Genomic DNA, 15,374 nt, shown 5'->3' with positions numbered 1-15,374 from the left:
CAAGAGATCAAAAGTCCAGATTAATTATTGTGATTTCAGAAAGAGCTACATAATGATATACGTATCAGATATCATAAGGGAACGACAATTTAACTTCAAGCAGATGACCAAAAAGATATTCTGAATCCAGATTTTCCCCATACCGTAAAGTGTTAAATTTTGAAAAAAGTATTTTGATTGATAGCGTCGAAAACTAAAATAATTGTCCCCCCCTCCATAAAGTTACATGGTTGGTCCCTAATGCGAGTTCTTATTTTTGCAATTATCAACCAGACGCATTATTAGCATTGATATAAACCTCGTTTTGATTTCAATTGCTGATTCTAACCTCGTCACTGTATAGACAGGTTGCAGCCTTACCTCGTCAGTATTACACTGTATAGACAGGTTGCAGTCTTACCTGGTCAGTATTACACTGTATAGACAGGTTGCAGTCTTACCTCGTCAGTATTACACTGTATAGACAGGTTGCAGCCTTACCTCGTCAGTATTACACTGTATAGACAGGTTGCAGTCTTACCTCTTCAGTATTACACTGTAAAGACAGGTTGCAGCCTTACCTCGTCAGTATTACAATGTATAGACAGGTTGCAGTCTTACCTCGTCAGTATTACACTGTATAGACAGGTCGCAGTCTTACCTCATCAGTATTACACTGTATGGACAGGTTGCAGCCTTACCTCGTCAGTATTACACTGTATAGACAGGTTGCAGTCTTACCTTGTCAGTATTACACTGTATAGACAGGTTACAGTCTTACCTCATCAGTATTACATTGTATTGGCAGGTTACAGTCTTACCTCATCAGTATTACACTGTATAGACAGGTTACAGTCTTCGGGAGTAAGCGCATACTTGCAGGATAAACATCTCTTTCTGTTACCTGAAATAAAGATAAACTGGTTCTTAAAAATACGTATGCCCATAAATTCTTAGTATACGCTTCTATTCAACGGTTAGTGTAACTACATGTTAGTACAGCCACTGGTCCGATAATTCTGAAGATAAACTGTGAGTCCCCGATGATATCATCAGCCTAATACCAAGTAATTTAGTACTGGCATGAAAATGTGGATATTGTTTAATTGGAATCATTTTAAAGTAAGCTTTATGCTACCTTTATCTACATACGGTTACCAAAATGTAAACACCAATTACGTGATGGTACATGTATCATAATTACAAATGAATTAGTTCGACGCAAATTGCGGTATCATATGCCATGATTACATGACAATCAATCTTGCTCTGTTATGTGTTTTCATTATTAATGGTAGACCAAGAGACAGAAAGATTTGGTCCAAACATCAAACATCAAACGTTGAAGATCTAATTTCGACGTTTTAGATGAATCAAAAATGAAAAAAAGTAATACAATTGGTTGAATTTCACTATATTTCTTAATTCACAATTCTCAAAGTTTTGGTGTACGCATTTGAAAATTTACTTTGTAATTGTGAATTTGATATCCTACATTGTACATGGCATGCATGTGGTTGACTAGTTCAAGATTTTGTTTCTCCTCTTTGATGTAATTTCATACAAATACATCATGCTTACAATGGGTATTTGCCCAAAATACCGGTTCTATCTCAAGGAAAAGTCTAGAGGTCTTCGGAAGTCGCTTTATTTTTAGACATAGTATTTGCTAGCAAATACCCCGGCACATGGAATTCCTAAATGAAATATACACCGGTAGAGACAAGAAAATCTCAATATATAGAAAATTTGGGCAAAATACCATTTTTCTTATCCAATCAAAATACAGCAATATTACATAAGGTGGATTTAAAAAAAAAAAAAAACCCATTTACTTACTAGTTATATGATTATCACAGGTTTCAAGATTACAGTACGAAGTATTGCAACACTGAGAACAAGGAATCAATTCAGCTCGTTTACCTAAAATCGGAGCTCTTACATTACAGACCTAAAACACATAAGAAGATACTATACAACATGTGACTATCATGTGATTATCATTAAAAAATTAAAAAATGAAAACAACACGCTGTAAATGTCATGACTCCGAAGCCCTTTTCTTGATTTACCTTCACCAGGAACGACCAAAGCTGACTATTTGAAAGCTATGTATGTATAAAAACCGAAACAATTGAAGAGCTAAATAACCAAAAGAACCTAATAAAAATAGCCAAATCCATTTAAGACCAACTTTCCCTGAGGGTGTTGAAACCTTAGTTTCTTTGTAATTTCAAAATTTATAAACGGATAATTTTAGAAAGGTTTGTTATAAATCATGTCAGTACCGAAGTACTGACTACTGAGCTGACGATACCCTCGGGGACTAATAGTCCATCAGCAGCGGTATCGACACAGTGCTGTAAAAAAATGAAAACAACATGTTATAAATTTCATGCGTTCGAAGCGCTTTTCGTTTTTTTTTACTTTCATCAGGAACAATCAAAGATCATTACATTCGGAAACTTAACGTTCTATCAATTTTTAGATTCACGAATGTTCTTGTTAGCTTGACGTCAAGTGGCAAATATTTCATGTATCTTCAGGACGAGAACAGAAGAACAATAATTTCAATACTGGTATTGTGTAAGGTAAATAATAATGTAATGATAGCTTGACCAAAGCCAATGACGAAAGATCTCTAGTACTCATTTACAATACGTGTAGTACAATATACTATAATTGTGTTGTCATTATTGATCATAACATAAGTTTGTGTAATACACTTTTGGGATTTTGTCTCATTCCGCTCGAGAGAAAAACTCCACCTGTCCCCCTCCCCTTTAAAGTATTATCTTGGCATTGGTAAGAACTAATAAATATTCTGCACAACAGAACTCACAAAATAGTGTGCAAAGGGATAATAAATTGCCGGGCTAGCAATAGGTTGAAAATGAATAATCATCCCCCGCGTCTCCACCTCAAACAATAAAAAAATCACCCTTAGCTACACTTAAATACGCTGACATAATTAAGAGATTGCATAGACATTTTCCATAAAATCAATATACAATGAACGCACCTCGGGTAAAATGGTGACGCTGTGATTGGTCTAACTCCGTGATGTGGTGACCCCTATTGATACATAGGAACTATTTTGTCTTCAGTCGCAATGGATTTTACAAATCATCTATGAATTCGTAGGGTTCAGTAGCAAACCAGACATGTATAACTTACAGTTCCACTCAGTGTCGCACAGTAATACGGTGATACTGAAGATTCGCAGTAATACGGTGTTACTGAAGATTCGCAGTAATACGGTGATACTGAAGATTCGCAGTAATACGGTGTTACTGAAGATTCACAGTAATACGGTGATACTGAAGATTCGCAGTAATACGGTGTTACTGATGATTCGCAGTAATACGGTGATACTGAAGATTCGCAGTAATACGGTGATACTGAAGATTCACAGTAATACGTTGTTACTGAAGATTCGCAGTGATACGGTGTTACTGAAGACACTCGCAGTAATACGGTGTTACTGAAGATTCGCAGTAATACGGTGATACTGAAGATTCGCAGTAATACGGTGATACTGAAGACTCGCAGTAATACGGTGTTACTGAAGACTCGCTGTAATACGGTGATACTGAAGACTTGCAGTAATACAGCGATACACGAGACAAAACAGGTTACTAATAAATGCCTACCGATTTATCTCTGCAGCCTGAAGTATATTTAGTTAAACCATCGTCTGATATTAATCTTGATCCATAACATTCCTATTCGTAAAAATCAATAATAAAAATAAAAAAAAAATGAAATGATTTTAAATTTTAAAAAGCCATCAGTAGAGTCTGAAAGTAAGACGGATGTTGTTTTTTTTTGTATTTTTTTTTTTTTTTTTTTTTTTTTGTGATCTCGTTTGTCATGTCTTGCATACATGTGCATACGCTGTTATGTTTCATTCATTTACTTTTTTGCATTGTACGAGTTGTATATTGCCGGTGTCATCAACATTTTGGAGAAAGATAAATATGCTCAATATCTTAATTGCAATGCTCTTCCATTTCGTACTTGATAAGGCCTTTTTCCTTTTTTGTACGAGTGTCACTGGTGAGACATAATTATGTAGACGAGACGCGCGTTTGGCGTCAAATTATTAGCCTGATATCTTTGATGTTTTTTAAATGATTTTTATAAAGTTTTCCGGCGTTTGCTAAGTCATAATATTTGCTTCCAAACAGCATCCGGGTTCTTTTTTGATAATCATCTGTCTGATCAAAAATAGTCCTTATGTCTGATATTAGAGCCAATATAAAGAAAAAGTAGATATATTGATTTCAATGTAATCCTTGGTTGTCCCATTTTGACGTTGTTGTGTGAGTTTCTTTTTTGCCTCTTATATTAACATATTTTGTAGCTTGAAACCTCAAAATAATTTAATAAGTTTTACATGAGATCCTTTAAAGGAACACAAGTTAAAGTGCTTCAAAACTTGTATTTTGGGAATGTATTTTGGGGAACCCAATCACTAGTGTATATACTACATTTCCATGGTATTCAGTTGAAGAATGAATTGTTTGGATGCCTAAATCATCTATAACGGTTTGCATGGTTTTTCTTGTATATCTGCAGTGTTATTTTCATTGGCCTGTATTAAACAGACGAGTATTTTTACCCCTTTGCTCAATTGACTAGGAGTGTCAGTTTTCCTGGCGAAACCGGTGGTTCTATCCGGCTTCCTCCACCAATAGAAGTTGATTGCCGCGATGTAGCCAATAGTGGCAGCGTTAAACACTAACAATCAATCCAACAATCATCCCTTTTAGCGGTTTCCCTTAGCAACTCTTAGAGTTGATGTAAAGCGTTGTGTATACGACGTACCTCGTTCGATCCACATTCTACAATTCTATCGCAGTCTCTTTGATGTGGAAGTAAATCACATTGATAGCATAATATACCTGTGTAATATATTATAAATTATGAAATTCATATGCAGTGCACAAAAGGATTATTAATTTAAAAATAACTCTTGTTGATGAATTTGTATAGTAAATGATGGTTGTAATTGTTGGTAAAACATCTCTCTTAATATTGTAGTTATAAATCATAGAGGTATCACTTAAGTCCCTCAGCTTGTCCTTGTGATAATTTTTTGAATATTTGCGGACCGTACATAAAATATCAAGGTGTATGAGAACTACTTTTCCGCAGCTATCCTTCACCAACAGCCCTCCTATTTATAGTGAAGCACGAACCATTGACAAAAGTACTTTAAACCGAATCTTCTTTTTTATAGCGTAAGAGAAATATGTTCACCATTTTTTAGTTCTATACAGTTTCTACTTAACCGAGTATTCCCGTACACCGGATATTGCTGTTTATAAGCAACAAAGTCATTTACGCTAGCTGTTGGAATTACAGATTCTGAATCCAATAGGAATATATAATACAAGTAAGTATATCGATATAAATTTCTCAATTAACGTTTCAAAACTATAATTGTGACATCAATTGAAGTGTACAATTTTGGCGGAACAGCAATATCTGGTGTGTGGAGATTTCACCACAGTATGGCACCGATAAATATGTTTGTGTTGATGTACTTACATTTGCTTATATCTCGATCAGTAAAATAACAGAAGGTAAAGGGTAAAATTAGGAAGTTACCATTTGATTTTTATAGGGGGGGGGGGGGGGGGGTGCTGCCGTTTTTTTTCATTAGTTTATCCTGACTTTTTTTTACATAAATTGTCATCCTACCTTTTTTTTATGCCATGTTGCTCATCCTGCCTTTTTTTTGTTTTACTCAAAACACCTGTCCTGCCTTTTTTCAAATTTCATCCTAGCCCCCCACCCCCCCCCCCCCCCTATAAAAATCAAATGGTAGCTCCCTTATTCCGTACCATTTATATGTCTACCTCATCGTCCTTTAGTCTCTGGTGGGTATCTGTCGCATTGATAATTATACCACATCTCCTTATTTTTACAAAACAACGTTTACAATTTTAGAAAGATGATTTGTTCGCTTGAATTATTAACCAAATAAACAGCCTTCAGGTTACATAGCTTGTTATGCCAAAACCCAAATTAGGTCATAATTTTCACTTATAAAGTACATAACTTAAAGTTGTCGTGTTTATCCAGAAGTAATTTTAGAGAAAAATACACAGGCGACATGATAATTCTCATTGAAATAAGATATACGTAAGGTAATGAAAGTTATCTCTCGTTCAACAGAAAATCCGGTTATAAAATGGCGGACTAGATTTTGTATGTATAAATAACGTCAGGTTCAGATCCAGGATCTGTGGAAACGGGGGAGTGGTAACCAACAAGGCAATGTCAGAAGTTGGACTTGAAAAAAATATGCATTAAAGTCATATGAAACTTAAAATTTAAAAAAAAAGTTGAATATGTTTTATAATTAAAAGAAACTTGTTTCATATGACTTTAGTTATATATGTAGCTTGATAATGGGCCCCTTTCCGTCTCCTTCTTAATCCGCCTATGAATGTATTTATTATATACTTAGTAGTAAATACAGATAAATTGTATGTGTAATACGGTCAACGGCAATCGTACTGTATCAGCCATCCGTGATGATATCGATATCAGTCACGGTTGCAAAGGCTTTATCACACCTTTAATATATATGACGTCACGTCATCGATATTATTCACTGTTGCAAAGGCTTTATCAAACCCCTAATCTGTATAACGTCATGTCACATAAAAAAAACAGCTACTTGAGGTATATGATAAATTGTATATGATATGGCTTTTTTAATATCACACATAGTATCAACCCTAAACGAATATAATCCCTCGAGCAGATATTGAAAAAGCCATATGATATTCTCTATTTATATGATGTACGTGTTGGCCTATAGTTTTCTTACCTGCTCTTACATAATGTTGACCTAGGATACTGGCTAATACTAAACAACCTGAAATAATGGTCATAGAATAGATAATAACAAATGTACCAAACTACAATTGTACTAAGAATGTACTAATAATCATGTCAGTATCAAAATACGAATTACTGTCTGACACAAAATCAAAGATCTTTTTCCGTTTATACGTTGATACAGAAGAGAGAGAGGCGAAAGATACCAAAGGAAAATTCAAACCCAGAAGTCGAAAATAAAATGACAACGCCATGGCTAAAAAAAGAAAAAGACAAAACAAAACATAGAAAACCAAACAACACGAAACCCACTAAAAAGCGGGTAATTATGTTGTAGTAAGTGGGTACACATTTTTGAAAAATGGTTTGTTGGTTATATGATATGTTTATGACGTCACAGTTACAATGAAAATGTCACAAAAGAGCTTAAATTTTTGTAAGTGACCCTTCTTCATCTTTCATTTATCTTATTTTAATTTTTTTTTTGACAGGACAAAAAAAAATGTTTTGTTTATTTGCAATTGCAGCAGAAAAACTTGTTCGCAATGTGATCAAAATAAAGGACAGGGTTCACTTTGGCCAAATATGGCCTTGATTTCAAGTTTATCAGTAATATCAAAAAGGCCGTAGTTCTAAAGTGGGTCTAGTTCAAAAGCCTAAATACCAGGTTCATATAGTTTACAGGTTAAAACGTATGTTACCGAAAAAAAGAATTGGGAATTCATTTAAAGTGCATTTTTTACGATCAAGGCCGATGAAATGGGACAAACCACGTGATATTGATTGATGCTAAAAATAAATGCTATGTGACCAAATTATTTCAAATGGAAAACACCATATTCTCTATCCAAAACAAAACAATATCTGCAGTAAAGATCTGCAAACAAACAAAAAAACATTAATTTCGCGGACAGGAATTAGTAACATTAAAATAGAAGTAATGATAAAAGGAAAGGTCAGTTTAAGACGAAAAGATTTACCAAACGTTGTCAAAGTGTAGGAACAGTCCACCATTGTGTACCAGTATAGATAAAGGTCAGAGTTCTTATCTATTGTTCTGACATTATGTCATGATTTGAGGATCTTTTATTTATCAACACACCTGTATACTAAACCTGCATTGAAAGTCTTGTCATATTTACTGTAACTGTACATGTTTGAGGGTCTGGATTGGGGGTGTCTTCTATTCTATTTTATTAAATTATATGCTATTTTTATCTATTCCTTATTTTGCCGCTTTTTCTTTATTATGTAAACCTCATCAAGACCCTCACATTCCTCATGTAATTAGTGCGACTGTTCTCGATTTTACAGGGCAATATGGCTTTTTTCTTTCGCATAGTTTTTTTTTTAATTCAGGTTCCAACTGACTCATGCAAAATTGATCGAAGATGAATTTGGCTGTTCTTTAATATTTCTTTTTGTCATTTAGCTCTTAACTTTTTATATTTGTATCTATTTATTATAAATTCTTTTCAACTTTAATGGGTTGAGCGTTCTCGTAGAAGATTTTTTACTTTTGCTGGTCGTGTTTTTTGTATAGACTGGTTCCCTGTCCTTTATCTGTTTGGCTCTGACAACAAGGGTCACTCCAATACCCGTATGTTTCAAGGGAGATAACCATCCTAGTGTTTTGTAATGACGAGAAGCATTATTACTGTCATCTAATCTTTAAACAACTGATTCCCACGAAGAATAACAGGCAGCCATTGTTAGACTTGAACATCACATTCCGTTTTATATGGATGATTGATTGATGTTTAACGCCACTGTCAGCACTATTGGCTATTTCAGGGCGATCAGTCTTTATTGGTGGAGGAAGCGGATTGCCCGGAGAGAGCCACCGACCTTCGGCAGGAAAACTGATTAATCAATCCTAGTTAATTAAGATTGAAGGCGAATGCTCCTGCCACATACAGGGTACGAACTCACAACCACGGTGTTGACAGGCTAGTGACTACTTAATCCACTTGGCCACCAAGGCTCCTTTAAATAATTCAATGTTTATAGTGACTATTCTGCTGACAGAAAAGTTGCGGAGAAGAAAACGGGATCATTAAAATGTTCAAAGTTGCAAAGTTAATCATAGAAAATTTAAACTTAAGAATACATATAAAAATAAGAAGATGTGGTATGATTGTCAATGAGACAACTCTCCACAAGAGACCAAATGACACAGAAATTAACAACTATATATAGGTCAATGTACGGCCATCAACAAGTGGGCAAAGCCCATACCGCATAGTCAGCTATAAAATGCCTCGAAATGACAAATGTAAAACTATTCAAACGAGAAAACTAACGGCCTAATAAATGTACAAAATAAAGAACGAAAAACAAATATGTTGCACATCAGCAAACGACAACAAATGAATTACAGGCTACTGACTTGGGACAGGCACATACATGATGTCGCGGGGTTAAACTAGATTGAAGGTCATATAGCTCCTAACTGGTCTACATATTTATACATCCCTAGCTATCAAATGAATAGGTTTGAGGTAAATCCAAAACAGTGCGTCGAACGCACAAAATGTCTAAAATAGTATTTTATTTTCAGAATTATCACAATCCATCGTTCTATAAAGCTTGCAGTTTGCAATTGTATACTGTGCACAGAGACGAGCAAAAACATGGACAACCCACTCCCCATAACTCCCTAAATATTAAAGAAAGAAAAAATAACAAAAGCGTTTGTTTTCCGATGGATCTTTTAATTTTGTTTATAATGTTGAACAAGAATGCACGCATTGTCGTGCTTTGCAAACTCCTACTCGTTATTCCGAAAGTTTCGCGTAGCTGGTTATTTAAAAGTGTGCACCACATTTTTGAAGGTATTTCGAATAGACAGAACAAATATTACAGTCATTCCTTATAATTGAATTCTAAATTCCATTTTTAAGGAGTAAATCAAGAAAAAACGTTGATGACGTCACGGTCACATGACAAAATTATGTCTATGAGCTGATAGACAAAAACTTTCAACCAATCAGAAGACGTTTTACATCCAAAATAAAATTAAAACTTATTAGTGTGAAGCTGATGACCGATGATGAAGTCATTCTGGTCTGTAGTACTTAAGAAATGTTTGACGGACATTTTAAAATTCATTCAACGTATCAAATTATATTTTAAATTTTGGCAATTAGGAAGTTGATGTCTGAAAGGAACCAAAGGTGCTCAAGGTGTTTCAAAATATGAAGTCATTCTGTTTGGTGGTTCCTGGTTAACATGTGACGAAAATATTTTTGGAGGAATAGACGAACGGACAGACGGAATATGAGCCCCACTTTTAGTGTTAGGAATACTAGAGAGTTATATTGGGTATACCAAAAGAAATTGTATTGGTTATACACATGCCTTAGAAATAGCAATCTATATGTATGTATTTGTGTTTATTTAAACATATAACAAATTACATGATATAAGACAAAATATGGACGGATTTTGTTTAAAATCACAAAAGTTGTGGACCTTCATTAAACATCAAAATACTATAACATCTTAATATAAATGCGTAGAATAAACTAAACATACTTAATATGTAAATTTAACATCACTTAACGATATCATGTAAAGTTAATATCACATATCGATATCATGTAAAGTTAACATCACATATCGATATCATATAAACTTAACATCACATATTGATATCATGTAAAGTTAATATCACTTAACGATATCATGTAAAGTTAACATCACATATCGATATCATGTAAAGTTAACATCACATATCGATATCATGTAAAGTTCACATCACATATCGATATCATGTAAAGTTAACATCACAAATTGATATCGTATCAAGTTAACATCTTTTTTCGATGTCGTGCACAGTAAAATCACATAAAGATATCGTGTAAGTTTAACATCACATAAAGATATCGTGTAAATTTAACATCACATACAGATATCGTGTAAATTTAACATCACATAAAGATATCGTGTAAATTTAACATCACATACTGATATCGTGTAAATTTAACATCACATAAAGATATCGTGTAAATTTAACATCACATACAGATATCGTGTAAATCTAACATCACATTTAAATATCACATATCTGCTAATCAACTTTATAACTTTGAATGCCACTAGTTGAACAGGATTTAGTTACCCTCCCGGTGCCATGGCGTTCCCTTCCGGGTTTTTTTGTTGGGTTCCTGGTGCTCAATCTTTTGTTTTGTAAAATAATTTGCTAGCCTTTATTTGTCTTTTCTTAGTATTGCGTTTTGCCATGGGGGTGTCGTCGACTTATAATGGTTGTGAATGCTTCCTACTTATCTTCTTTTCCTTTTCGAATAAACTTTAAATGTACTTGTAAAAGGCGGTAAAACAAGTTAATGACCTTTGTGTCACTTCCGTTTTCTTCCAAGAGAACAATTGCATTAAAACTACTTTTTTCTAAATGACTAAAAATGTCATAGTGATCGACACGGTTGGGCTAACTTACAGCATTTCTTTTTATAAAAAAACTATATAATAATTTATTATTGCATGTAAATGTACGAGTAAGCATGACCTAAATGAATGGTTATCCTACAAAAATGAAACTATTGTTCAGAAGTTTAAAGGGAAGACATGCTTTGAAATATCATACGAGTTAAGAAATCTTTGATCAATATCACTGACGTGGATGCAGCCATTTTCGAAAAGGAGTGCCAACCCCCGGAACACCATGAACGTTCACATAATTATAAAAAATTTAGGAAAAAAAAAATCATTTAGAAAAAAATTTGAAAATCGAACAAAACGGGGGTTCCAACCCCCGGAACAACCCACTGGATCCGCCAATGAATATCATACAATGCTGTAATCATTGTTCCAAAGAGAGAATGAACAGAATAATTCTACAAACTGTAGATGGTTATTATTGCAGGTTACCAAAAAAGATAACCTTTTTCTGAGTAAATAGCTTGTTTACAAATTCTCTGAAACATGAAATTAAAAAAATCATATTGATTTACAGTAATACATAGGCATAATTTTCATTCAATGTTTTGAAAGACATGCATGTTTTGTCCACACACATTTAAATATATATTGCACAAACTCATTCATACTGCACTCATTTCTACAAATAAAATAGCCAAAGCATGTAGTCTGTGAATAACATGCAGTTACATAAATCTGCTAAACTTTCTAACAGTAACTGTTATATTGTTATATAATTATAACTTTAAATCATAACTATAAAAAAAAACAATTTACGATTTTTATAGAAAATATTTCACAATAGCAAGGACAAACTGAAGGTTCATAGCAACTTCACCGTCAAACATTTTGATTTTTATCATTATAATCTATAGAAAGACTGTTTCATAACTGTATCTTTTTCAAGAAATCGCCTCATACAAAGACAAAGGAGTAAGTTCGGTATGAGCCATATTTGGCCCCGATTATAAAGTTCAATGTTTCAAGATAAAAAACGTTTTAAGTTGACGAAAAGACATGTGAGAAAGTTAAATAGAACTATTTTGTCAATTTTATTTTAAAACGTTAATTTTTACATCCCAAATTAGGCCAAACATAGAGATTTTTGCGAAATTTGACAAAATCTCCCAGATTTCGACCAGATTCAGGCCTAGGGAACATAGAGAGCACGAGTCAATAAACTAGATATTCAAGTTAAATATGTAAAATGTTATAGCAAACATTATATTAAAAGATCTTTTTGTCAACGCATGCGCTCTATGTCAAAACAATCAATTGAAATTTACTCGTTTTCACTGAATTTTCGAGAAAAACCAAAACGAGTGCTATTTGTGACGTCATGAATAGAACACAAGCACGTGAATTTTAAACGAAAAGACATGTTTCCTATCTAGTCTTTGCTTTAGCTATGAATCATTGTAATTTTGGTCAATAAATTCTTATTTGAAATTGTAGTTAAAAATAGGGTCCATTTTAGGTCCTTATCTAACATACTCATTACTAATGAACTACAACCAGACCTCATGTTTCAACTTCTAGTCTCTCAAGGTGATACCTCTGTTACTTTAATGTTCCCAAGAAAAAAACGCTAGTGTAAGCAAAGTAGTCATATTGTAAATATTGCGATATCACGTGATGATTCACCCTATTGTTATATCACGCCCGGGTTAATCCTATTGAAATATCACGTGCGGGTTAATCCTATTGCAATATCACGTGCGGGTTAATCCTATTGCAATATCATGTGCGGGTTGATCCTATTGCAATATCACGTGAAGATAAATTCAATGTATGTTTACCATGTCTATTTTTTACACTGATCACTCAATGAATATGTTGCATTCGGAACTCCTTGTTACGTTTTTGTATTTCTTCCGTTAAGTCGTCTCTACCACATCTCATCAAAGCACCATTTAATGTAGATACCTGCAAAATAAACAAATGATTGTTGCTGAAGCATTGGAAGTATATAAACAAAATCTAATGTGTCATATAAAATAACAATGTGCACCATTTGTAAGAAAGCCATTGGTATAAAATATGTCGTCCATATGTGTTTTGGAAACCGAAAACATGAAATTGATTAGTAGCACAGCTTGGTTAAGTTGTAATTTCATGTCGTTTGTGGTTGTATCAACTTTTTCATGATTTTCATGGGGTTAGAAAGTCAGTTTGAATTTGTAGTTGAGAATCACAAAAGGTACCGTAATGTTTTAAAGGAGCATAGTTTACGTTTTTCCAAATTTGTATTTCATTGTTTAAAAGACTATGAAACTATATTCCACTAACCTTATCAACTGCCTTTGGCATTTTCTTCAACCAGCTCATCAACATCTCATATCGTGCATCTTCTTCCGTTCCGTCGCTGATTTGTATATTTCTTAAAATTGCTTGCATCCGTGCACGGCTTACATTCAGTATTTGAGCAAGTCGACGCCATTCCTCTCCCATTTCAACAGCTAGATAGCGCATTAGATTTTCATTTATTGGATCAGAATCGTTTACTATGGTAACGGGTGCTTTCACTGGAACTGGCGATGACTCCAAATTGTACTGAAGAAAACAAATAAAACAGAATGAAAGAACCTTAGTGAGCGAGCTCACATACCCCACATCCCCACACTGTCATTGAAGAAATAAAATAAGTGTAAGAAAAAAAATTGTATCAGAAAAAAAAATTGAATCATAATTTCCTGTCAATATGCACATCTACATAGTATGTCCTTATTATCTGAAAAGGTTTCATGAAATTCTGTTGTGTGGTTTGAGAGGAGTTGCGATGACAAAAGGCTGCAGTAGTATATTGCCATTATTGGGCAAATAAGTTCAAAGGGGTGTTACTCCTGGAAAAAAAATGAATCGTAATTTCCTGTCGATATGCACATCTACGTAGTATGTCCTTATTATCTGAAAAGGTTTCATGAAATTCTGTTGTGTGGTTTGGGAGGAGTTGCGATGACAAAAGGCTGCAGTAGTATATTGGGCAAATAAGTTCAAAGGAGCGTAACTCCTGGAAAAAAATTGAATCGTAGTTTCCTGTCGATATGCACATCTACGTAGTATGTCCTTATTATCTGACAAGGTTTCATGAAATTCTGTTGTGTGGTTTTAGAGGAGTTGCGATGACAAACTGTTGCAGTAGTACATTAAAGTAAATAAGTTCAAAGGGGCGTAACTCCTAGAAAAAGCATTGAATCGTAATTTCCTGTCGATATGCACAACTACATAGTATGTCCTTATTATCTAAAAAGGTTTCGTGAAATTCTGTTGTGTGGTTTGAGAGGAGTTGCGATGACAAAAGGTTGCAGTAGTATATTGGGCAAATAAGTTCAAAGGGGCGTACCTCCTGGAAAAAAAATTGAATCGTAGTTTCATGTCGATATGCACATCTACGTAGTATGTCCTTATTATCTGAAAAGGTTTCATGAAATTCTGTTGTGTGGTTTGAGAGGAGTTGCGATGACAAACTGTTGCAGTAGTACATTAAAGTAAATAAGTTCAAAGGGGCGTAACTAGAAAAAGAATTGAATCGTAATTTCCTGTCGATATGCACAACTACATAGTATGGCCTTATTATCTAAAAAGGTTTCGTGAAATTCTGTTGTGTGGTTTGAGAGGAGTTGCAATGACAAGAAACATGACTGACGGACTGACGGACTGATGGACGGACGGCCGGGTCAAAAACATTATACCCTCCGCAACTCGTTGCGTGGGGTATAATTAAGACATGATTTAAAAAAAAAAATGTATATCAATATGGTTTTCATTTCTGTATTCTTTAATTTTTAGACCATTTTTCTCTATTCTCCATATCAATTTGTCCATGTTTTCTCTTTTCAAAAGTTAGGTACAATGTTTATTTAATGTGCAGACCAGGTCACATGTGGAGCTGGATCTGCTAAACCTTTCGGAGCACCTGAGATCATCCCCGGTTTTTGGTGGGATTCGTGTTGCTCAGTCTTTATTTCTATGTTGTGTTTTGTATATGTTGTTTGTCTTTTTGGTCGTTTTTCGTTGTTTGGCATGGTGTTGTCAGTTTGTCATGAGTTTGAATATCCCTTTGATATTTTCTGCCTCTCTGTTAAGTCTATACAAAT

At 34.2% G+C, this 15,374-nt stretch overlaps 2 protein-coding genes across 2 annotated transcripts in view; both read right to left on the bottom strand.

The window, feature by feature from the left end:
* Window positions 1–7,993, bottom strand: part of LOC127721182 (uncharacterized) — a 29,492-nt gene extending 21,499 nt beyond the window's left edge. Inside the window, exons 1-6 of the mRNA XM_052227848.1 lie at window positions 7,818–7,993; window positions 6,827–6,874; window positions 4,810–4,886; window positions 3,633–3,704; window positions 1,819–1,930; window positions 801–883 (exon numbers count right to left, since the gene is read on the bottom strand). Coding sequence (XP_052083808.1) covers window positions 801–883; window positions 1,819–1,930; window positions 3,633–3,704; window positions 4,810–4,886; window positions 6,827–6,874; window positions 7,818–7,851 — 426 coding nt within the window. The 5' untranslated portion in view covers window positions 7,852–7,993. The remainder of the gene's footprint in view (window positions 1–800; window positions 884–1,818; window positions 1,931–3,632; window positions 3,705–4,809; window positions 4,887–6,826; window positions 6,875–7,817) is intronic.
* A 2,222-nt stretch (window positions 7,994–10,215) lies between these two features.
* Window positions 10,216–15,374, bottom strand: part of LOC127721181 (death domain-containing protein 1-like) — a 52,052-nt gene continuing 46,893 nt past the window's right edge. The window contains exons 12-13 of the mRNA XM_052227847.1: window positions 13,567–13,830; window positions 10,216–13,203 (exon numbers count right to left, since the gene is read on the bottom strand). Of these exons, the coding sequence (XP_052083807.1) occupies window positions 13,102–13,203; window positions 13,567–13,830 (366 nt within the window). The 3' untranslated portion in view covers window positions 10,216–13,101. The remainder of the gene's footprint in view (window positions 13,204–13,566; window positions 13,831–15,374) is intronic.

The sequence above is a fragment of the Mytilus californianus genome, unplaced genomic scaffold (genome assembly GCF_021869535.1).
Source record: "Mytilus californianus isolate M0D057914Y unplaced genomic scaffold, xbMytCali1.0.p SCAF_12, whole genome shotgun sequence".
Taxonomy (NCBI): Eukaryota; Metazoa; Mollusca; class Bivalvia; order Mytilida; family Mytilidae; genus Mytilus; species Mytilus californianus.
This window is presented reverse-complemented; position numbering and strand designations above follow the sequence as displayed.